At 53.7% G+C, this 24,888-nt stretch overlaps 1 protein-coding gene across 7 annotated transcripts in view; it reads left to right on the top strand.

Moving 5' to 3' along the window:
• WWC3 (WWC family member 3) overlaps positions 1-24,888 on the top strand; it is a 105,968-nt gene that overhangs the window by 17,190 nt on the left and 63,890 nt on the right. For all 7 annotated transcript variants that reach the window (XM_084870008.1, XM_084870007.1, XM_084870011.1 and 4 more), the window contains exon 2: positions 22,625-22,734. In XM_084870008.1, the coding sequence (XP_084726134.1) occupies positions 22,625-22,734 (110 nt within the window). The remainder of the gene's footprint in view (positions 1-22,624; positions 22,735-24,888) is intronic.

Raw genomic sequence — 24,888 nt, 5'->3', positions numbered from 1 at the left:
CGGAGCTGACTAACAAGTTTGCTCCGCGTTTGCTCATTCTTCCTTTTGTGGGGCTGGCCTTGGCCGCAGCTCCGCCTGCCCTGTGGTCCTTGTTGGTTCCCATAACAGTCTGAAGCATTCGCCTTCATGGGTGTTTGGAAGGAACGCAGCATGGTGATACCTCTCCGGTGGTTTTTTTTTTTTTTTTTTTTTTTTTAATATATTTTATTGATTTTACACAGAGAGGAATTGAGAGGGACAGAGATTAGAAACGTCGATGAGAGAGAAACATCGACCAGCTGCCTCTTGCACCCCCCCACACTGGGGATGTGCCCGCAACCAAGGTACATGCCCTTGACCGGAATCGAACCCGGGACCTTTCAGTCCGCAGGCCGACGCTCTGTCCACTGAGCCAAACCGGTCCCGGCCTCTCTGGTGGTTTTGTGCTCAACTGGACAGACAGAACTCCGGGTCCTTCCCTCATTCGGGGGCAGGATTGTGAATTCCCATAGCGCCCTGCTCAGTCACTCCTAAGGCCCTCACACCTGTGATGGCCACCATTTTCCCGAGCGTCTCTTCCTGGTGCTGGAAAATGCCTGTTTTATTTTTCAGAGGGAGGATGGGGCAGCATGCCGTCCCCTTTACCCTCCTCCCCCGTGGTGTTGCATTAGGTAAGCTTCTGAGGGCTCAGCCCCAGAAGTGCTCTGATTTAAAAATTAAAAAAAAATATTTTTTTATTGACTTCAGAGAGGAAGGGAGAGGGAGAGAGAGAAACATCAGTGATGAGGGAGAATCATTGATCATCTGCCCCCTGCACACCCCACACTGGGGACCGAGCAGTGCTGTCATTTGTATATCAATTTCAGCTTGCATGCTTTCAATCTAGATTCATGTAAGACGCACCTGGGGAGCATTTGCCACTGACCATATGAAATGGCTGAGCGGCATTTAGTACATTCGCAGTGCTGTGCACCCAGCACCTCTATAGAAAAGAAAGCCTTGTACCCATTAAGCAGTCACTCCCCATTGCTCCCTCCTCCCGGGTCTGCCAGCTCCCGGTCTGTGCTGTGCGGCTGTGGTGTGCTAACTCCGGATACCTCCTACAGCTAGAATCCTAGCACGTGCGGCCTTTGAGTCTAGTATAATGTTTTCCGGGTTCATCCATGCTCAGGATTCATCCCTTTCACGGCCAAACACCACTTCGTTATAGCATCTATTTTTGTGTGTTTTGTTGTTTGCTTTTAAGAAGCGGCCGTCGGCGTGGGTGCGAGGTGGCATTGAGGACTAGCAGTGGTGAGCATCTTCTCGTGCGTGATGGCCACGCGTATATCTCAGACAAACATCTGTTCAAGTTCTTTGCCCATTTTTACTTTGGCTTGTTGGCTTTTTACGTTGTTGAGTTTTAGGAGTTATTTATACACTGAGTGGCCAGATTATGATGAGCTCTGAACGCACAATAATCTGGCCACTCAGTGTATACCGTAAAGAATAAAAGGCTAATATGCAAATTGTCCCCTTTGACCACGAGTTCGACCAGTAGGAAGGCTGGCCAACTGCCCACGTCCCCTCCCCCTGGCCAGGCTGGCCAGATCCACCTATGCACGAATTCATGCACCGGGCCTCTAATATATATGTGTGTGATACACACATACACACTGAGTGGCCAGATTATTATGTGCTCTGAGATCATTATAATCTGGCCACTCAGTGTATATTCTGATTACTGATCCCTTATCAGATACTTGATTTACAACTGGTGTCCATTTTAAAAATGTTCTTCTGGTGGGTTCAATTAGCAACCAGCCTTAAGAACCACTGACCTGGACCAGTGATTCTCGGGTTTCCTACAAAACACCAGAGAAGCTTTCATAAAAAACAAATGTACAAACCTCCCCCCCACCCCCAAATGCTGCCCCTTATCCTCAAGCTACCCAGCGTGTTCTGATAAGCCCTCCCTCCACCCCCAACGAGAGGCAACATGGCAGAGCAGTGGTTTAACCGAGGTGCCCGATGACGGAACCGAGTGGGCATTGAGACAGAGACTCCAGGGGCTCTGCAGAGGGTCAGCGGCAGCAGCTGCCCTCTAGCCCTTCCCCGGAGAGGCCTGTGCAGAGCGTCTAACTGCGTGCCAGGCTGCCCCTCACCAGGACTGTGTGCCTTATAGCATGGCCCCGCCTCCCTGAAGTACCACCAAGACTTGCCACATTGGCAGGCCTCTCAGGATGTGACTTTGAAAATATATATATATTTTTACTGATTTCAGAGAGGAAGGGAGAGAGAGAGATAGAAGCATCAATGATGAGAATCATCAGTTGATCACCTGCCTCCTGCAACCAGGGCATAAGCCCTGACTGGGAATCAAACCAAGAATTCTGGGTTTATAGGTTGATGCTCAATCACTGAGCCACACTGGCAGCACTGGGATTTTTAAAACCCTCACCCGAGGCTATTTGTCCATTGAGTTTTGAGGGAGTGGAAGGGAGGGAGGAGGTGGAGAGGGAGAGGGAGAGAAACATTGATGCCAGAGAGCCACATTGATTAGTTGCCTCCCACACAAACCCTGACCGGGGCTGGGGATTGAGCCTGCAACCCAGGTACATGCCCTTGACCGGAATTGAACCCGCGGTCCTTCGGTATGCGGTTCCAGCACTGAGCAAACCGGCTGGGGCAGGACGTGACATTCTGACCACTGTTTGTCCTGGGAAGGGCCCCGTGGCATGCAGGACGCTGAGCTGCGCACGTATGCTTCCCGGTTCCCTCTGACGGAGAGCGCTGTTGGTGCTTGCTGGAAACATCACTGCAATCATGGGATTGCGGAATGCTGCGGTCTGCGGCGCCGGAGGAAGATACCATCAGACTCTGTCCCTACTGCGGTGCCCGCGGCTCCCAAGGACGGCTGGGCGGTGGGATGGTTCTGGGGCCAGCGGGGAGCTTTGTAGCGAAAGACGTTCTTGTGATAGGAAGCTGGCCATGGGAGTAGGACTCTGAAGATGAAACACCGCATCATGCGGGTGTCCTTATCACCCGCATGCCTTCTGTGGCGCCTGGGCTCCTAGGGGCTGCGGGGCTGTGGGCGGGCCTGCCTCGTGCCCTGCGGGTCTGCCATCGGACCCCTCCCCTGTTTCCTGCTGGCCTAAAGGACTTCCTTGCTCACCAACTTTGGGAACAACACAGGGACTCTGCAGGAAACATCTACACATTTTAACAAATCTTCACCCGAGGATATCTTTACATTGATTTTTTAGAGAGAGTGGGAGAGAGAGGGAAAGAGAGAGGGAAACACCGATGCGAGAGAAACGCATTGACTGGTTGCCTCCTTCATGCGCCCTGACTAGGCCAGGGAGGAGCCTGCAACCCAGGTACGTGCCCCTGACCAGAATGGAACCCGGGACCCTCCAGTCCGCAGGCCAGTGCTCTAGCTACTGAGCCGAACCGTCTAGGGCTGCCGAACAGGTTTTGCTGGGCGGGAAGGGAGAAGGAGAGGTACCGCACAGCCATTCAGTTCCATAGACAAGCACGTGTTTTCTGAAATTCCAAGTTAAGGTGAAGGGTATTTTGCCTGGGCAGTTTTTATGGGATCATTTCACATACGTGCTGAAGCATGTCCATCCTTAGAGAAAAAAGGCACACGGACCTGCTCTGAATAATCCCCGGCCAGCTGCACACTGCATGCGGAGCACGTGCCCCCGGTGCCGGTGTTAGAAGGCGGTTACTGTTTGAGGAGCACATCTTCCCCGGGCAAGGAGGAGCCGGCCTGGGGTGGGTGTGCATTTCGCCACGAGGAAGCATATCCCCGTGACCCCTCCTTCGGCCACGGGTTTCACGGGCGCTTTTCCTCTCTCCCCACCTGGCCAGACCGTCTAGGGCACATGTGTCAAACACAAGGCCCGCGGGCCAAATCCAGCCCGCCAGGCCTTGCAATGTGGCCCGCACCGCGCTGTCATCACTGCACTCCGCTGTCAGTTTATGACATTGTCAGTTTATGACTGTTCAGTAAACCATTCGGCCCACGATTTAGGCTGGATTTTAGATTTTGGCCCCTTCTCTGATTGAGTTCGACACCCCTAGTCTAGGGCTTGTCCTCGTCTCTCTCGTTTCCCAGAGCTTTCCTTGCACTTGGCGAGTGCCAGCGCCATCATTAGCCCTGGGTGGATGACTGAATTTACCTGAGTCCAGTTCTATAGATACTTTAAATCTTCGAGGTAGCATTCCCAGTTGGAAAAGCAGAGGCTGATTAAAAGAACTGATATGTGGCCGAAACCGGTTTGGCTCAGTGGATAGAGCATTGGCCTGTGGACTGAAAGGTCCCAAGTTGGATTCCAGTCAAGGGCACGTACCTTGGTTTGCGGGCACATCCCCAGTCGGGCGTGTGCAAGAGGCAGCTGATCGATGTTTCTCTCTCATCGATGTTTCTAACTCTCTATCCCTCTCTCTTCCTCTCTGTAAAAAAAAAAAAAAATCAATAAAAAAAAGAGAACTGATATGTGTTCCCCATATATGGTTCCTGACTCCGCTCACCTTCCAGCGCCCTCCCCATGGAGGTGCCACGTGGGCAGGAGCCAGATGTGAGCATCAACCCTGTGATCGGAAGAGCATTTGAAACCCCTGTTGCCCATGCTCCTCCACAAATCAATGAAGTCCGACTTCCTGGGCCGACACACAGGTCCCGGCGACCCCCCTGCCCCGGGTGGAACCTACTGTCCCTATGGACTCCATCTCGTTCTCAGTCATGAATGGAAATTTGTGGATGATTTCAACCCCCTCATGAAACTTGGGCAGATAGACCTTGACCTTGGAAACTAGAAACATTGACGTTGGCAAGGGGGCAAGAAAGGTCAGGTCGCTCTAAATGCCGTTGGTTTGGAGCGTGGGACGGGGCTATGGGTGGATATTTGGCTGGCCACAAACAGAATTCACATTGATGTCGCACTGTTCCTCCTGGGAGCTTTCAGCCCTCGGCCGCTGCCATTGAGGGAATGGATCGAGGAGTGGGCCTTTGTTGTTTGTTTGCTCCCGGGCTGAGCGGAATTCCTTGAGGTTAACTCCTGGCACCTTGCATCTCAACAGCTTCTCTGCAGGGAATTTTAAACACACGAGTAGCACTTTACAGTTTTCCTAGTGCTGGTGCTGTGGTGGGGTCCCCACGCTCTCTTATCCTCGGCCAAGACCGCATGCCTGAGACCGGGAGCATCGTTTGTACCAGGCTCCTCCCTGCCTCCCTCCGCTTGGCAGGCACTCCCTTACCTGCGGCTGTTCGCGGCTCCCCCCCACCCCAGGAAGGATTTTCCCACCTTGGCGGGTGTGTGTGTGTGTGTGTGTGTGTGTGTATGTGTGTGTTATAGGCTGAAAGCCCACCGGGGCTGGGCCCCCCATCCAAATGGCCAGATTCCAGAGGTAACGGAGCAGTGGGCCTGGGCCAGCTAGCCCGTGGCCCTGATCAGCTTTAGCCAGCCTGTCTCTGTGGACTGCAATCTCTGCACTCCCCCTCCTGGTTCTCAGGGGTTAGAAATCCAGGTGTTTGCAATGAATTCTCCCGAGTTTAAATCTTGGCAGCCTGCTGGGGTTGGAGAATATTCCAAGTCCCGCAGGCCGAGATGGCCCTGGGCGACGTGGAGTCACGTGCTTCTAGCCGCCTGGCCCGCCACACTTGTCCTTGAGGCTCATGGGAAGAGGAGAAGCGGAGAGGCCATGTTGGATTCTGGGTAAACTCCTTTTAAAAAGGACTTATTTTCTTTATAGAAACAGTCCCGCCCAGCCCCCCTCTGCCTACCGTTTCCGCTGTTGGGTGTCTCCTCTAGTCGTCTTTGTTCTTGTGACCGAAAGGACCCAAACTTGATATATTAAATCATTTTATAGCCACCCTTTCGCCGTGACCAGTAACCAGAGCATTTACAAGTTGTTACAGTGATTCTTAATCACACTTGAAAACCATCCCAGGGCCGGGAGTTCGGTTTAGTTTTTGCTCCACCCGTCCACAGCGCCTGCGCAGAGGCCGGCGCGCAGTGACTACGGAATGAGTGTGGGTATGCTGTCCTTGACTCAATCCCATCCTTCCTGTCGGTCATTTGGCTCGTTTCCTTTTTCTCCTTATCGCACACAGTATTATGATGCCCCTCTTTGGGACATTAAGTCTTTGCACATTCTAGGTCAGATTCACAGGTGGTGCTATTGACATGGTAGGGTGCGTAACTTTTGTGGGGGGCCGTCCTGCGTGCTGTAGGATCTTGAGCAGCACCCCTGGTCTCCGCCCACAGCACCTCCCCTCAGCAACTGTGACAACCCAACATGTCTTCAGACATTGCCCAGTGTCCCCAGGAGGCAAATGGCGCCGGGCGGGAGCCACCCCGCTGGTGGGGTGGCTGAACCGAAGGTGGCCGGTGTATTTTAAGATTTTGAACCTTAAAATATATGTCACTGGGAGGAAATATTTTAGAGAGCTGCATTTGCTGCCTCTCTCTATTCCCCTGTGACACCCCCCCTTCCCATGAGAGACCAGTGTCCCTCGCTGCCCTCTGGCTGTCTGTCCAGTGAGGCAGCCGCTGGCCACACGCTTCTCGAGGGCTTGAACGGTGCCTGGTGCAGCCGGAGGATAAACTTGCACCTTTCCTCCTTTAATTAATGTAACTGCAAGCAGCCGCGTGCAGCTCGTGGCTGGCACAGCGGGCAGTGCGGGAGAGTCGCTCCGTGGCACCCCAACATGACCCACCCTTTTTCAAAGCGGCCCCGCAGAAAAGCAAATCACTAGCACGTTTTGGGGCATCTTCTCAGTGGTTGGTGTGTGCTTACTATCGGGTTGGGCCCCTCCTATTGTTGCCTTCTGCGTCCTTGTTAGGAAAGCTAGCCACGGAGAGAGCAGTGCTGAGACAGGGAGGAGCCGCGGCCTCTGGCCCCTGAGCCTGCCTGGAATGTGTTTGTCCGTAAATCCTGAGGGCCCTGACTCGGGAATTCTGGCTCACCGGGGAGGCCCCACAGGAGGGGCAGTTCTCTCTTAACTCAGACATTCGCTTTCTCCTTTTTAAGAAGTTTCCTCCCCACTGGTCTATGCAGATGGGTTTTTCATCTGTCCATCTGTTCCCCGGCCCCCCATCCATCTGTCCCTCCCTCCTTTTCTCCTGCCATTCTTCTATCCATCCTTCTGTCCACCCACCCATTTATCCTTCTGTTCATCCTTTGTTCATCCATTCCTCTGTCTGTCCATCCATCCCCTTTTCTTTCCATCCATACACCCTTCCATTGACCCAGCCACCGACCCAACCTTTTATCTCTGTATCCCTCCATCCATCCCTTTTCCATCCTTTAGTTCATCCCTCTCTTCTTTCATTCCCGGGGTGGGGAACGTCCGGTCCCTGGGCCGTATAAGGCCTATGAAATCATTTGGCCTGGCCCTGCCAAGGCATTAGGGGCAAGCTCATTAAATGTGGGACCAAACGTAGCAGGCTGATTTTTAAGTTGGTAATTTTGTATGGCCGTGAGTGATGTTATCAATATCCTAATGGCCCTTGGCAGAGAAAATGTTCCTACCTACCGCTGCTTTATCCATCCTTCCATCGAATCTTTGTCCATCCTTCTCTCTATCTGCCACCACTCTTTCCCTCCCCGCATCCATCCATCCACCCATCCTGCCATCTTTCTGTCCATCCGAGCCTAGTTCATTCCCGCTGCAGGGTCAGGGCCTATGGTAGGTGCCGGGGGAGGGGAGAGGGCAGAACCCTGTGATCCTTGACTTTGTGCGAAGTCTAGGGGGCATCTGCAGACACTTGCTCTTCAGTGCAGACTCAGAGCAGGGCGGGTTGTGAGAGCAGGGCAGTCCTGGCTTGCGGGAGGTGAGCTCTCTGGGGACAGGGAGCCGGGGCACCAGGAGCCAGAGGTGACTGAGGTCACCGGCATTTAGAGCGCCGGGCTGGCTTGTGGAGAAGATACTCAGATAGAGGCCAGTGTCCGTGCGCTTTCCTTCTCTGCAGCTGACTCGCCTGGCCACGATGTCTAACGGCCAGGAAGGGGGGACCCTTTGGTCTCCCCAAGTTTCTGGTCCTGAGGATAGCTCCTTACTTCTCTCCTGCCCCTCTGCCATCCCGAAGCAGACCTCTGGCACACGGGGTTTGCCTCATTGAAGAACTCACTATGGAGTCCTGATAGCGTTCCAGACAGTTCTGCCCGGGGAGATAAGCAGGTCCCACTCACCTTGTCATGCTCTTCCGTGACAGCGCTGGACTCTGCTCCGACGGCCCAGGCTCCAAGTGGCTCGGTCTCGGGGACGCGCGTTGCCAGCTCTGACGGAACAATGCATTGCAGACACACAGCGCGCTGCGGTTCAGGTGCTGCTGTCCATGTCGGGGAGGGACGGGGCTGTGCTTTGGTTTTAACAGTGGGAATCCTTCCAAGCTGGACATCCGGGGCCGGGCTTCAGGTACGGTGAGCTCAGCGGCCAGGGGAGCCCAGGGCGCAGCCACAGGCGACTCTGCAGGGTCCGAGGGATGATTCCACAGCTTCTCAGTGGGGGGTTGAAGGATGGGAGGAGCCAACTGGCATGGCTCAGTAGCTGAGCGTCATCCTAGGAACCAGGAGGTCAAGGTTCCATTCCTGGTCAAGGGCACAGGCCTGAGTTGTGAGCTCCATCCCCAGTAGGGGGCGTGCAGGAGGTATCCGGTCCATGATTCTCTCTCATCATTGATGTTTCTCTCTCCCCCCCTCTCCCTTCCTCTCTGAGATCAATAATAACAACAATAATAATAAAGGTGAGAGGAGACTTCGGAGGGGCCCGGCATGAGTCCTTGCAGGGAGCCGTCTCTAACGCAGCATATGCGCCACCAGCCCAGCCTGAGGGGCTCAGCCCGGGCACGGGGGCCAGGCTGCCCGCTCGGCGGCTCGGAGGCCTGCGCATGTTGCAGTGTTGGTCCTGGAGAGGCTGGGTGTGCACATGAATGGATGCAGAAGTTCAGCCAGAGTGGAGGGGACGGAGGAGGAAGCAGTGGAGCCTGCGCTCCTATGGTGACGCCCCTGGCCTGGGTCCCTGCACTGTCATTTTAAGTAGCTGGTGTCATGCAGTGTGCTCGCAGTGTTCCTCCAGGCGGGCGGCTTTGGCTCCTTTCCAGCCCCGGACTTTGGAGCTCGCTGCACGGGGCTGCCGGCTGGCGCTGCCCTCAGTCCTGGCCTGCGGATGCGTTCACAGTTCTTGTGGCTCCATCTTAAGTGAAATGACAGCCCCGCACCAGTGCCTGCTCTTTGGGGGGCAGCTTCTGTACTCCAGGACGTCCTGAGTCCAGCCTGGCCGCACCCGGGCTGCCTCGCTCATTCATTTGTTCCCACTCATTCATTTGTTCCCACACCTCCGGCCAGGCCCTGCTGGGGACGCTCCTTGGTGTGGCAGATACCATTACGCCCCTAACGAGTTTGCCTCGGGCAGGCAGGCATCATTGCAGACACCCCCAGAAGGCCTGACTCAGCCTCCGGGATGGCCCTGGTTTCCTATTTTTAAAAAATATTAAAAAAATATATTTTTAGTGATTTCAAAGAGGAAGGGAGAGGGAGATAGGAACATCCACGATGAGAGAGGATCATGGATCGGCTGCCTCCTGCACGCCCCACACTGAGGATCGAGTCTGCAACCTGGACATGTGCCCTGACCGGGAATTGAACCCTGACCTCCTGGTTCTCAGGTAGATGCTCAGCCACTGAGCCACACCGGCTGGGCCTCGTGATGGCCCTGGGAAGGGAAACTGTTAAAAGTCGTGAGGGACATAGGAATGGTTACAAAGTACCACTCGTGTTCCCGTCCCTCTTCGGGGCATGCACCTGCGGTGCACCCATGATGCCATGCAGCACGAGGAGGAGCACGTGCCAGGATGGCTGCCCAGTGCTGCCCCTGCCGCCGCGGCCCTGCCCAGCGCTCCTGCCCCCGCCCCCGCCCCTCTCCCTGCCATGCGCGTTCCCAGGGGCCCACAGGATCTTTCTACAAAGCAGAGCGCAGACAGCGCCCTGCCTCCCGTGCCCTGCTTTCTGTCAGGACAGCCCATGCCTTTAGGGGGTGGGGGTGGGGGGCAGGCTTCCTTTCACCCCGCCCACCCTCCCCACCTGCGCGGGCCAAGGCGGGCCCCCATCCATCAGCGTCGTCCTCTGTCCCCCGGCAGGTCAGAAGCGGCTTTGGTGCTCCTCTGGGGGGTGGGGTTTGAGACCCTGACCCCACCGCGGTGAAACCTGCCCCTCCCCCCGGAGCCGCGCTCCGCCTGGTGCCTCTTCCCCTGGGCGGGACCGGGAACAGGCACCCCGAAACTGGACTTGCCAGCCGGGCCGCATTTCGCACATAGATGAGGGCAGCGCCTGGGTGTATGCGGAGGCACATTTTTCTGGGGAGGAGATTGACGGCTTATCTCAGGTTTCCAGAGAGATCCAAGGCCTGAAAGAACCGCTGTCCCTGCAGCTCTCCCCTCCTGGCACATGCTACGCCCCTGAGCGTGATGGATGACTGTGTCTTAGATGTTCAGGCAGTCTCCCGCGCCTTTGTTCGCGGCTTCAGCTGGCGATGTGCGCCGAGATGCATCTATGAAGAGTGGAATTCGCATGCCAGAAAGAAAACAGATTAAGTGACTGCTGAGAGTGGTTTTGGAGGGGCGGGGTGGGGTGGGGGGTTAATGAATGCCCAGAAGGGTGGGGGAGAAAACCTCTCTCTCTTCCTCCGAGAAGCAGCCGGGGCGGGGGACTGTCTGCAAGTGGGTGCAGCGCCCAGGGGCGAGCTGGTCTCAGTGCTATTAGCAAAGGCGACACTGAGGTCACAGAGCCCGAGGACTGTGACGTGGCCCCTGCCGTGGGCCCCTTGCCTGCACAGATGGCCAGACCTGTCCTGGGCCCTCCTCCCGATGCCACTTCCAGAGAATGTGATTGCTGAGCCCCTTCACTCCCCCGGCCAGGCCCGCTGTCCCCTCCCGTTTCAGTTGAACCTACTTTTTCCGCCAATTGTTACTGTGTTTCTTCCCCGCCAAAAATCCTTCCTCTAAACCTCCCTTTTAGTTTTTAAATGTCCCTTCCTGTCCACAGACCACACTTGACTAATAATGGTTTGATTTTAGCAGACTGCTGAGACCCTCCCCTGGCATTCTGACCACACGCAAAGTGAAGATGCTGGCCATTCACTCCCCGCCTGTCCTCTCCTCGGAGTGGCGTTAGAACTTGGCCGGGAGGACAGGGCTATAAAACACAATGAACAAGTGGAGAATGGCGCATATCTGCTTCTTCTTCTTTTTTGGTTTGTTTTGTTAACTCACTGAGGATCTTTTTCTCTTGAGTTTTAGAGAGTGGAAGGGAGTGGGGGAGACAGAGAGAGAGGAACATCGATGCGAGAGAGACACATTGATTGGCTGCCTTCTGCATGCGCCCCAACTGGGGCCTGGGATCAAGCCTGCAACCGAGGTACCTGCCCTTGACCAGAACCGAGCCCCGGACCCGTCAGCCCGCAGGCGGGTGCGCTGCACCACACCAGCTGGGGCTCTGCAGGTCCTCCCGCAGTCACGTAGCATCTTTATTTCTAGTGTTTTCCTCGGGGCAGTGGTTCCTGCCGGATTGGCTCTTGGAACCAACTGATTTCCTCCCCGAGTTCAGCAGGGGTGTGGAGAGCCGCTGGGAGCCAGCAGGCTTCTTCCGAGTCCGCTGCCCACGCTGTGGCCGGGGCTCCCCACTCAGGTGTGTGCCCTGAGCTCTTCCCTCCTCGGTAAAGCGGGGCCTCGGTAAAGCAGGGCACCTCTGAGGCTTGTGGCGCTGATGGAAGGAAACTCCTTGTCTGGCTGCATGTGATGCGGGCTTGGCCCGGGGCTGGGCCACACTTCAGTGCAGGGGGGCGGGGGCGGCAGGGCACCTCCAGCCACAAGCTATCCGGGAGCTCGTCCTTTCCAAGTGCTGCCGCCTCTTCCGGAAGGGGAGGCCATTCCGTGTCGCACAGCCCAGGGCGGCATGGAATTTGTGCATGGAAATGGCAGTTGCCGGTGGCAGTTCAGTGGGGGGGGGGGTGGCAGCGAAGTGAGCCACAGCACCGCGGTTTCCCATTGTGCTCCTCTCCAGCTTCATCGCCCGGGAGCCCTGACATTGTCCCTTCCAGCTGTAAATAAAGACCTCACTGGACCCTCAGTGTGCGTGTGTGTCCTCAGGACAGCTTAGTGATGTGTAAGTCACAGACCACAAAACTCCCATTTTTGTGCAGTTTGGCGAGTTTTAGTAAATGTACACTGAGTGGCCAGATTATTATGATCTCTGAACACATAGTAATCTGGCCACTCTGTGTGTGTGTGTGTGTGTGTGTGTGTGTGTGTGTGTTAGAGGCCCGGTGCGTGAATTCATGCATGAATGGGGTCCGGCCAGCCTGGCCAGGGGGCGGGGACGTGGGCGGTTGGCCAGCCTGCCTGCTGGTCGAACTCCCGGTCGAAGGGACCATTTGCATAGGAGCCTTTTATTCTATAGGACGGACACCGAGAGGCCAGGTGATTATGCGTTCGGAGATCATAATAAGCTGGCCACTCTGTGTATATAGCTGGTCGACTGTCACCATGATTTGGTTTTGGAACATTCCCCTCGCCCATCATTCCCCCATGGCCCCTTTCCTGCCCCCTCACGGTCTCCCCAGTGACCGCAGAGCTGCCTTCTGCCGGGTGTGCATTGGAGTGGGGCTTCTGTGGTTCCTCCTTGTAAAGGCAGCTTCCAGAGGCACACTCTCCTGGCAGCCGTCACCCCCACTCTCCCCGCGGGATGCAGTGCAGTGCTGGCTCCTTCCGTGGCCGCCTTCCCGCAGCCAAGGCCCGGGGAGCAGGCCTCACCTGGTCCATCTGGAGGACACTGGCCACCAGAGGCTGGTCTGCGCCTGGGGTGGGTAGCCGCGGAACATGGGGAGGCCCAGAGCTGACTTGGGGGTGTTTTCAGGGCCCTGCAGCTGCGCAGGCTCTTCTCCATCAGCACCGTGCATCCAGGATGCCGCTGCTGACTCCGCAAGCCCGCGCTTCCTATCGCCTGGTAAACAGCCCCCGGCACCTGTTCCCCCGCCCCCAGGGAGGAAGCCGTGCATCCGTCATGCTGAGCCCCCTGTCTCAGGCCCAGCCCCCCCAGCCTCACACCTGCACATGTGCTCATCGCTCCTATTCTTCTTCTTCTTCTTTTTTCTTTTTTTCTTTTTTTTTTTTTTATCATGTCAAAGAGGAAGGGAGAGGGAGGGAGAGAGAAACATCAATGATGAGAGAGAATCACTGATTGGCTGCCTCCTGCACACCCCCTACTGGGGATCAAGCCTGCAACCCAGGCATGTGCTCTTGACTGGAATAGAACCCGGGACCCTTCGGTCTGCAGGCCAGTGCTCTAGCCACAGAGCCGAACAGGCTATGGCCATGGTCGGCAAACTGCGGCTCGCGAGCCACATGCGGCTCTTTGGCCCCGTGAGTGTGGCTCTGCCACAAAAGACCACAGCCTGGGCGAGTCTATGTTGAAGCAGTGGCGTTAGAAGAAGTTTAAGTTTAAAAAATTTGGCTCTCCAAAGAAATTTCAATCGTTGTGCTGTTGGTATTTGGCTCTTGTGACTGAGTTTGCCCACCATTGGGCTAGGGCATGAGCATTTATTCTTTTAAGACAGCGCCACCCCAAAACAGCCCAGAGCTGCCGGAGACCTAGATTTGGGGGCAGGCTCCTCTGGCCATGGGTCAGGTCAAGGCTGCGGCTCACCTTGTACAGCGGAGCGCCCGCTGGGGTAGGTCAGAGCTGGCGGAGGTGCCATTCTTGCCCGGAAGAAACGAACTCTAGGGGAGGTGCGACGTGGACAGATAACCACTTGTGTTTCTCCTAGTTCTCAGCAGAGAGAAACTGCTGGGGCGGCCAAAGGAAGGACAGCTTGTGCGGTTGGTGCGGTCCAGTGGTTAATTGTCGACCTATGAACCAGGAAGACATGGTTCTGTCCCCAGGCAGGGCACAGGCCCGGGTTGCAGGCTCCATCCCTAGTGTGGGGGCGTGCAGGAGGCAACCAACCTGTGATTCTGTCTCATCAATGATGTTTCTATCTCTCTTCCTCTCTCTTCTCTGAAATCAATTGAAAAAAATATAAAGAAAGGGCAGTGTGCCCTAGCTGGTTTGGCTCAGTAGATAGAGGGTTGGCCTGCAGACCGAAGGGTCCCAGGTTCGATTCCAGTCAAGGGCACATGTCTGGGTTGCAGGCTTGATCCCCAGTAGGGGGTGTGCAGGAAGCAGCTGATCAATGATTCTCATTGATATTTCTCTCTGTCCCTCTCCCTTCCTCTCTGAAATCAATAAAAATATATTTTTAAAAAGAAAGGACAGCTTACTTTCCACTGGGGTGGGCTGGGCTGGGCAGGCGGAGTCTGGGCCCCATCTGGGAAGATGCCTAAGCATTTGAACAGGAATAGAGGGAGGGAAGCATGGGAAAGGGCGAGAACAGCCTCGCTGGGCCACAGCGGTTTCCTTGCTGGGCATGCAGAGGGACCGAAGGGGGGGCTGGCAGAGCAGACTTCCCTGCAGGAGGTTTGATGGTCTTAGACACGTGGCTCTTTACTGGCAAGGTCCGCACTGGGGCCAGATAGTTCTTAAGTGGCCTCAGTCTCAGCTGGTGGATCTTGCTGTGATCCTTCATCGAACCAGACAATTCTAGAACCAGCTGAGACCCTAGAGCTGCGCTGTCCGGCTCGGTGGACACAGCCACGTGGCCGCTTGAACGCCCGAGTCGTGGTGAGCCCCGAATGAGATGGGCTCTCAGTGCCAAACGCCGGATTTCACAGACTGTGTCCAGGATGAGACTATCCTGTTTATGCTTTCTGCAATCATTGCATGTGAAGCCGATAGCACTTTTAATAAGATGTATCATTAAACTCACTGTCACCTGTCTCTTCAACGTGGCTACTAGAAGTTTTCGAAATCAGTTTGTTTCTCTCATTGTATCTCCACTGGACAGCGCTGGCCTAGAAAGTTCTCTTTACCGCCTGGGCGGAAGCGCGCTGCTAGAGCTTACATGCGAACACCAACCAAGTGTTTTCAGGACTGTGTATTTGATGGCCTGGTGAGAAATTCCTTTTCTGTGATTTTTGTGACCGAGGGACCTGCTGGGTGACATTTTTCCCCGGTATGGTCACGTTGGGCCTTGGTATTCCAACCTGTGAATTTGGGGGCACACAAATATTCAGCGCCCAGCGGCCAGCCTCTGCTGGCCTGGCTGACCGGCAGAGGTTAGAGAGATGGCAGGCAGGGTCCTGCAAAAAGCACCGGGGACAAGCCCGGAACGGGGTACATTACCTCTGGCCCACAGCCCATTGGCTAGAGCCGTGTCACGTGGCTCCACCCAGCCACCCAGGAAGCTGGGAGATGTGGTATTTCTGTGCTCCAGAGGAAAATGGAGAAAGGTTTGGGGGAAGCGTTAGCAAATGGTTGCTCCTCCGTTGCTTGGGGTAACCAACGCTAACCTACCCGGGGCAGCCTTTAACTCAGGGGTCTTCAAACTACGGCCCGCGGGCCACATGCGGCCCGCAGAGGAGTCTGATCCGGCCCGCCAGGTTTTTTGGGCAGTGAGCGCAGCCGAGGTGTTACAGTAGGAATTAGTAGTTCATATAGTCCGGCCCTCCAGCTCTCTGAGGGACCGTGATCTGGCCCCCACTTTAAAAAGTTTGAGGACCCCTGCTTTAACTGTTGGCTCAGCTGATCGGGCATGAGCACTTGACTGTGACCATTAAGCAATGTGTCTGCCGTGATCTGAAGGGGGTTTTGTGATCTGATGACTGTCCCCATTGAAATACCAGCGACATTGACCTTGGAACTCAGGTGAGTTGACTGGGCGCAGACTCCGCCACCCACCTGCCTTCAGGTTAGCCGGCCGTTCCTCCCCGGCTGGCCCCGGCTTTGCCTGGGGAGGCTCGGGGACAGAGGCATCCCTGCCTTGTTCCTGGGAATGACGCGTAGGAAACCGGAGTAAGATGTACGTGGTCGCGGCGTGAAGGACAGTGGTAAGACAGTGGTAAGACGTGGCACCTTTTGTGGTTTGCACCGAAGCCACGGAGCCCGGGGGTCTCCCACAGTGCGGTGGGGGGCCACCCGGGAAAGGGATTCTCCGCACCCCGTTCTCCGGGGCCATTTGTCTCGTGGCTGCACTGCCATTCACAGACCTCCGTGCCTTCTCTTTCCTGAGATGTCTATGAGGGGCCATTTGCTCCTCAGATTAGTCGGGGAATTTGTGAACTGTGAACTGTTGGCTTTCTGTTGGAGTCGATGAAAAGCTGAGAATGTAGATTTTATTTTATTTTATTATTATTCTCAAGAAGACCTAATCTTTTCACACGGAAATCATGAATGTAATTCAAGCACGATTCTAAGACTCTTAACACTAAAATCGGGTCCCTTGTGCTACGTTCATATACTGAAATGTCAGTTGCAATATTTAGATTGAGTTCTAAGTGTGATTACTCTTAGAACTCAAATTTAGGGTAACTAAATTCTTGAATTGGGACCCCATGACAATTGCCAAGTCAGTGCACATGTGTTATTCCAAATGAATATCTAGAGTTCACATGTAAATGTTGAACCCTAGCCGGTGTGGCTCAGTGGATGGAGCATAGGCCGGTGGACTGAGGGGTCCTGGGTTCGATTCCGGTCAAGGGCACGTACCTCGATTGCAGGCTTGATGCCAATCGATGTGTCTCTCCCACATCAGTGTTTCTCTCTGTCTCTCCCTCCGCCTTCCACTCTCTCTAAAGATCAATGGAAAAATATTCTTGGGTGAGGATTAACAACAACAACAACAAAAATGTAAGCGTGATTATTTGAGTGACTTTTCAGGAAGGTGACAGGTTCATGGTACATGGACTGGTCATTTAAACTTGTCAGAGAAAAAAGGAATCTTCCTGAAAGAGCTGCTCCACTTGGTGTTTTGGGGATGGTCTGCTGCCCACCTCTCATTGTCTGCACTTCGGTAAAGCTGATGGCAGGCATTCGGGGGGTGGCGCCCTGAGCCTGGCGGGAAGGAGGGCATGGATTCGGTCTGGCCTGCAGCCCCCAGCGACTGTCTGTAGTAGGCAGAATGCTGATCCTGGCCTCCCACCATGTCCGTGTCCTGGTAGGACTGGAACTGGTAAACACGTTACCTTACATGGCCAAGGGGCTCTAAACATGTGACTAAAGGAGCTTGTAATGGGGAGATTATTCCGAATTATTTCGGTGGGCCCAGTGCAATCGCAGGAGCTTTGTAAGATACAGAACTAGAGTGTGGGAACAGTGGGTACCCTGCTTATCAGTTCATTGCTTACATGTTTTCCCAACTCCCACACATTCTGCAAATGCTCTTCGAGCTACACTGTCCTCCTGCCGACTGGTTCCTTGAAAGTAAAGCGCGCTTGCGCCCTATGGACGTGTTCTGAGCCCTTGAACAAATGCGTGAAAGACGCCCCCAGAGCGCGACGAAAAAGACCACTCCTGTTTCACTGTGCGTGCTGATGGCCACACACCTGGGCAGTGCAGGTCCGTGGTTACTGTTAGCTCACTCATTCTTTTTTAAAAAATATATATTTTTTATTGATTTTTTTTTTTTTACAGAGAGGAAGGGAGAGGGATAAAGAGAAGCACTGATGGGAGAGAAACATCAATCAGCTGCCTCCTGCACACCTCCTGCTGGGGATGTGCCCGCAACCAAGGTACATGCCCTTGACCAGAATCGAACCTGGGACCTTTCAGTCTGCAGGCCGATGCTCTATCCACTGAGCCACACCGGTCAGGGCAGCTCACTCATTCTTTACAGTCGAGCAGAGACTAGGAGCCTGCTCTGATAGATGGCTTGAGGTGCCTTCAATGAAGGATGGTTTGCTTCACACAATGGAAGATTCCAACACGACAGAAAGTGCTGCTGACAGAGTTCACGGACCTGGAGGAACACACAAATAGAGGAAACCAGCGTGTGAAAGTGCTCGCAGTGGGACAACAGCTGGGGACAGAGCAGGAAGCAGGGGAGAAAAGAGGCGAAAGTTGGAACCTGGGGCTTCTGGTCTACAGGAGACTTCACCTCCTCTCCCCGGCACGTCTCTGTCCCGCTCCTTTACATTAAATGTAGGATATGGAGCCGGGACCGGTTTGGCTCAGTGGATAGAGCGTCGGCCTGGGGACTGAAAGGTCCCGGGTTCGATTCCGGTCAAGGGCATGGACCTTGGTTGCGGGCACATCCCCAGTAGGGGGGCGTGCAAGAGGCAGCTGATCGATGATTCTCTCTCATCGATGTTTCTAACTCTCTATTCCTCTCTCTTCCTCTCTGTGAAAAATCAATAAAATATATTTTAAAAAAAATAAATGTAGGATATGGAGAAGGGAGCTTTGCATCCGGGACCCCGCAGATTACCTCTGGGAATCTTTTGAGAGAAGCAACTATAAATACAGATTACCAGCTTTATGCACAGAGCTGTTCCTTTACTCGTGGTTTTACAAATTGATGTAATTTGCATACACCATAAAACCCACCATTGAAAGCATACCGTTTGTTTTTGGTACGTTCACAAAGTTGTGCTACCCTCACCACATCTGGTTGCAGAACTTTCTTATCACCCCCAAAGAAAGCCCCATACTCACCTGCAACCCCCCTTCCCTCTGTGCCCCCCGCAACCGCTGGCTTCCTCTCTGGATGCGCACAGTTCAGACATTCCTCCGGGATGGAGCACACAGCACGCGGCTGCTCTAAGTCACACCGCGGCTTCCAGGCCCGCCCGCATTCTCCTGGTCAGCACTCTGTTCTCTTCATGGCTGAGCAATAGCCGCTGCGTGACAGGCCATGTCTTGTGCCCACTCAGCAGCTGATGCCCTGCCAGTGGCTGCCTCCACCTGCAGCTGCGGTGAGTCATGCTGGGACGGACATGCTTTTGTGTGGACGTGTTTCCGTTTCTCTCTCTCTTTTAAAAATACATTTCATTGATTTTTTACAGAGAGGAAGGGAGAGGGATAGAGAGTTAGAAACATTGATCAGCTGCCTCCTGAACACCCTCCACTGGGGATGTGCCCGCAACCAAGGTCCATGCCCTTGACTGGAATCGAACCGGGGACCCTTCAGTCCAAGGCCGACACTCTATCCACTGAGCCACACCGGTTTCAGCTCTCTTGGGTAGACACTGGGCATGGCACCGCGGGGCCGTATGGGAACTCTGTGTGTGCCTTTTAGGACATTGCCGAGCTGACTGGCACAGCTGCTCTCATGAGCATGCATCCAGGTGGGGATGAGAAAGGAGCGTGGCTGACAGTTAGGACGGCGCTTAGCTAAATTGTTAGCCCTGCAGCGGACTGTGTGCGAACAGAAGTTGTTTCTCCTCCTACACTGACTCCTAGCCTTACCCGGCTGGCGGGTCCACTGCCCAGGTGGCTCACTCCTGCGGCTGTCGGTGCTGGCTGTTGGCAGGAGGCCTCGGCCCTTCTCCATGTGCGCCCCTGGCATGCTGCTGGGGCGTCCCCACAGCCCGGGGCTGGTTCCCCCGGAGCCAGCGATCCAGGAGGAGCAGGGGCACCAGGTGTGTCTTATGATGCCACCCCGGAGGCCACACCCTGTCCCTTCCACACTGGCCTGCTGGTGGCACAAGTCAGCTCTGATCAGTGAGGGCCGGGGCCACCAGGACACGGGCACCAGGAGGCACAGGGCATGGGGAGCACCTTAGCGGCTGGCTGCCTGGGCGCTGCTGCGGGCCCTGCCCAGTGCAGTGGCTGCGCCCCTGGAGCGGCTTTGTGCTCCTCCTTGCTGTCGGCTGCCCCCCGCCGTCCAGCCCACACTCTGTCCAGAGAGCCAGGCACCCCCGCAGAGTAAATGGCCGCAGTGTGGGCCCTGAGGACTGATGAGACCAGCAGCGGGACTTGGTCGGTTTCTGTGGGCGCACAGGCGACCGCTCGCTCTGAGGAGCTGATTCTGTGGGTGCTCATGCCAGCTCCGTGCTTGGCTTAGGGGGGAGCGGAATCAGCGGTGTGGGTTGGATAGCAGCCAGAGTAAGTCACCAAAGTGGTGGAGGGATCAGTTTGTTGATTTTTGGAGCAAGGAGTATAGAAGTGTTATTATAATTACCCGCATTGGTTACTGGACAGAAAATGGAAAAATATGAGCTTAAATAGTTTTATAACAATTCTGAACTATAAAGCGAGTGAGCTGGGCTCAGCAGTGCTGTGAGGTCAGGTCTCACACCTGCTTGCTGATTGGGGAGATCCTATATGTAAATGAGAGATCCTGAGTAAGATCCTATATGTAAATGTGAGATCCTGAGTGAGATCCCGTATGTAAATGTGAGATCCTGAGTGAGATCCTGTATGTAAATGAGAGATCCTGAGTGAGATCCCGTATGTAAATGTGAGATCCTGAGTGAGATCCTATATGTAAATGTGAGATCCTGAGTGAGATCCTATATGTAAATGAGAGATCCTGAGTGAGATCCTGTATGTAAATGTGAGATCCTGAGTGAGATCCCATATGTAAATGTGAGATCCTGAGTGAGATCCCATATGTAAATGTGAGATCCTGAGTGAGATCCTGTATGTAAATGTGAGATCCTGAGTGAGATCCTGTATGTAAATGTGAGATCCTATATGTAAATGTGAGATCCTGAGTGAGATCCTATATGTAAATGTGATCCTGAGTGAGATCCCGTATGTAAATGTGAGATCCTGAGTGAGATCCTATATGTAAATGTGAGATCCTGAGTGAGATCCTATATCTAAATGTGTGATCCTGAGTGAGATCCCGCATGTAAATGTGATATCCTGAGTGAGATCCTATATGTAAATGTGAGATCCTATATGTAAATGTGAGATCCTGAGTGAGATCCTGTATGTAAATGTGAGATCCTATATGTAAATGTGAGATCCTGAGTGAGATCCCGTATGTAAATGTGAGATCCTGAGTGAGATCCTGTATGTAAATGTGAGATCCTATATGTAAATGTGATCCTGAGTGAGATCCTATATGTAAATGTGATCCTGAGTGAGATCCTATATGTAAATGTGATCCTGAGTGAGATCCCGTATGTAAATGTGAGATCCTGAGTGAGATCCTGTATGTAAATGTGAGATCCTATATGTAAATGTGAGATCCTGAGTGAGATCCTATATCTAAATGTGAGATCCTATATGTAAATGTGAGATCCTGAGTGAGATCCTATATGTAAATGTGAGATCCTGAGTGAGATCCTATATGTAAATGTGAGATCCTATATGTAAATGTGAGATCTTGTATGTAAACGTGCTTAGATGTGCCTGCACTTGGGCATCTCCCTCTGGGTTTACGTGTGAATCTAGCATAGCAGAGGTGTGCTCAGAACTCAGTGTATCTTACAGTAGCCTTGTTTGGGGGCGGTCTGGTCCCGTTCGGGACTTGAATCACATTGAGACCCCTGCTGTTATCTGCCCGACTTGGAACCAGCCATGGACACACCATCGCCGCCCCACGAGGGCGGCGGGCCGTGGACGCTGTGTTGTGGGAGGGACCCGCATGCAATGCTCTTGCAGTGGGGTCTTGAGTGCCTCGTCTTTGGGAGGCTGTCCATGGCACATTGTAACTTCCGTATATTTGTCTTGATGTAGACTCCAGTTTCTTAAAACCACGCGTTCAGAAAGCCATTCCGATCGGGGCCATGCTGCTGGTGTTCAGCAGTTTCTAAATGTTCCTGGGAGAGACGAAGCCTCGTCGTCGAACCAGTTTTGGGGAATAACATGTTCAAAACTCGCCGCGGCCTTGTGGGCTTTGGCCGTCTTTCCCGGGGCAGGGACGTGAGCAGAGCGTGTGGGAGGGCTCGGTAGGGAGATTTAGGTTATCGGCTTCCCATGCGTGCCAGGCGGCGTGCATTATACAGACTGCGAGCAGATAGCTGCCCGACTCAGACAATTATAGGCGTGGCCGCTTTCTACAAGAGCCGTCTTGTCGATCAGTGTGATCGCGCCGTGTGCGACGGGGAGGGGGTTCTCCTTCTAAAAAGCCCATCTGGAAACCCTTCCTCCATCTCTCTGTGTCAAACGTGGTTTGTAATCGGCCTCCCTTCGAGGAGAGAGGTCTGCGGACAATGTGCTTTTGTTGCTTTCCTCAAGAAAACCAAAGGCGTCTTTGCCACCCTGATTCCCACCGCATCGGGCGCCCGGGCAGTGTTCCGTGGGCATCTCCTCCGATGGTTCCGATGCCCGCTTAGGCTTTGGCATTTGGTCAGTAGTTAATGTTTAACTCCTTAGCTTAGGACCGCGGGTCCTAGGAGGAGTCCATTGGGGTAGATGGAAGCTGAAATGGATGGACAGCCGGGGGGAGGGGGGAGGCAGCTCGCAGGGAAGGAGAACAAAGCGGAGCCGCCGACCTGCTGTGGACCAGCCGCATTCTGCTGTCATCACCTCATTAAGCACGCTGCTTGGGAGAAGAGGCTTGTCTTACCTGTTCTGTAACTTTCAATATCTGTTTCCCTGCTACTTAGAGTTGCACTTTGAGATAATAATGCTTTTAACCATGAGTGTACTGATGTTGTCAACGATTATTGCCTAGGCGAAGCGGTGATTTCATTTTCCAACCCAAAGTTGGGGCAGAACCGGTCAATTAGAGAATACATAATTACGCGTTAAAACCTGATTCTGGAGTTGATTCGGCAAACGCACGCGGACGTGGCCTGCTTCTGAAGTTTGCTTTTCTGCTTTTGTCTTGCAGGATCACAAAGCCCCTGACCTTCGCCGATTGTGTCGGGGACGAGCTTCCCTTAGGATGGGAGACGGTGTATGACAAACAAATCGGGATTTATTACATGGACCACATAAACAGTGAGTAGAGCGCCACGTTGGAGGCGTTATGTGTGAAGGAGTTTCCATGGTGACCGCGAGGACGCTAACCCCTTTTTTAGAGCAAAACCATCTTTACTGTCCGGTGCAGCATTCAGCTGGGTCTGAGACATGGAAGCTGAAGTTTTCATTAGTCGAATTCTTAAAAAAGTGAAGCAGTTACGTAGCTACGTGCCCGTATGCTGCTCGGGACTGCGTGCGTACGTTAATGGAGGGTTTAATTTCTAACATAAGGCATACATTTCCCAGGCCGTGAGGAACTAGAATATCTCTCACAACGAGAAGGTTGGTTATTGCCAAGTAGAGCTTACAGCTTACATGTTATTAGCACAATTAACTGCCCACCTGGTTACCTTAACTTCCTTTTAGCTTATATGTTTAATTTGAATACACCAACCCTTCTTGGTCTCTGTGTCAAGACTCTGCTAAAATGGTGGGCCTTGACCACATCAGCCTTCTTAAATTTTTATTTTATTGATTTTTTACAGAGAGGAAGGGAGAGGGATAGAGAGTTAGGAACATCGATGAGAGAGAAACATGGACCAGCTGCCTCCTGCACACCCCCCACTGGGGATGTGCCCGCAACCAAGGTACATGCCCTTGACCGGAATCAAACCCGGGACCCTTCAGTCCATAGGCCGATGCTCTATCCACTGAGCAACACCGGCCAGGGCCACATCAGCCTTTTTTTATAGAACTGTCCAGAGCAGTGGTTCTCACCGGGGCTGATTTTGCCTCCCAGGGACACTTGGTCATTGGTAATACTGGATTGTCACGCATAACACAGGTGGGCAGAGGCCAGCGCACTGCTAACCCTACTGCAGGGCACAGAACGGCCCCAAGAGAACGAGCCGACCCCAAATGTCATGGGCCCCGTTTCATTCTAGACCTGCTCCACCCTCTCTGCCTCTCCCTCACCTTCCTCCATGGGGAGTCACTGGGGACCCAGGTCCCTCTTAGGGCCTCACTTTCTCATTCTGGTGTTTCTGTCATGGTCATTTTTTACTGCCGGGGGACATGGCTTCCCCACGCGTGTTTCTGTCCTCTGGTTTGTTAACTGCGGGGCAGGCTGGGAGCGCCCGAGGGTGCAGCATGCCGCCGCAGGAGGCTGAAGCGCTGTCCTCCCTCTGGTCCCCTGGCGCCGCCTGTCCCCGTAGTGCACATGTGTCAAACACAAGGCCCGCGGGCCAAATCCAGCCCGCCAGGCCTTGCAATGTGGCCCGCACCGCGCTGTCATCACTGCACTCCGCTGTCAGTTTATGACATTGTCAGTTTATGACTGTTCCGTAAACCATTCGGCCCGCGATTTAGGCTGGATTTTAGATTTTGGCCCCTTCTCTGATTGAGTTCGACACCCCTACCGTAGTGTGATCGCCCGAGGTGGTGCCTTCAGGACCGATTCCTTGCCCACTCACCTCCCGATGGCAAAGCTGATTGGCAGCCATGTCGTTCAGAGAGTGGTCCCCACCAGATATTGCATCTGAAGGTCAACTGTAATTGGAAAATAAGAAGCAAAACCCAGACGCAGTTTAGATCACAGCGCTGGCGGAGGGTAGCAGTGCTGTCAGTCCGCTCGGGCTCAGATGGCTAAACAGGAAAGAAACAAGCTCACTTAGCACCTCAAACGCTCAGAGTACTCCTGTGCGTGCTGTTTATTCAGTGTGCATAGAGATGGTCTAACCCAGTGGTCGGCAAACTGCGGCTTGCGAGCCACATGCGGCTCTTTGGCCCCTTGAGTGTGGCTCTTCCATAAAATACCATGCACACACGTACAGAGCAATTGAAACTGCATGGCCCACGCACAGAAGTCGGTTTTGGGCTCTCAAAAGAAATTTCAATCGTCATACTGCTGATATTTGGCTCTGTTGACTAATGAGTTTGCCGACCGCTGGTCTAACCTGAGAATTACTAGTTCACTCAATCCCTTCAATCACAATGGAAGAAAATGAGTTCTAGAGGTTACATCAATCTGAAATGCACATTTTCAATAAACAGTTTTTTTAAATCGTTATTTTCTCTTTCCCTCTTATGTTTGCCCTAATTCTATTTATTGAAATTTAATTTTATGTTCAGATAGTAAAAAACTTGAACTAAAAAAAAAAGAAATCTGACGGGCCAGGCTTCCGTGTCAGTCCC

Source organism: Pipistrellus hanaki (genome assembly GCF_964339955.1).
Source record: "Pipistrellus hanaki genome assembly, chromosome: X".
Taxonomy (NCBI): domain Eukaryota; kingdom Metazoa; phylum Chordata; class Mammalia; order Chiroptera; family Vespertilionidae; genus Pipistrellus; species Pipistrellus hanaki.
The sequence above is the reverse complement of the archived record's forward strand: the minus strand, read 5'-3'. Positions and strand labels throughout refer to the sequence as shown.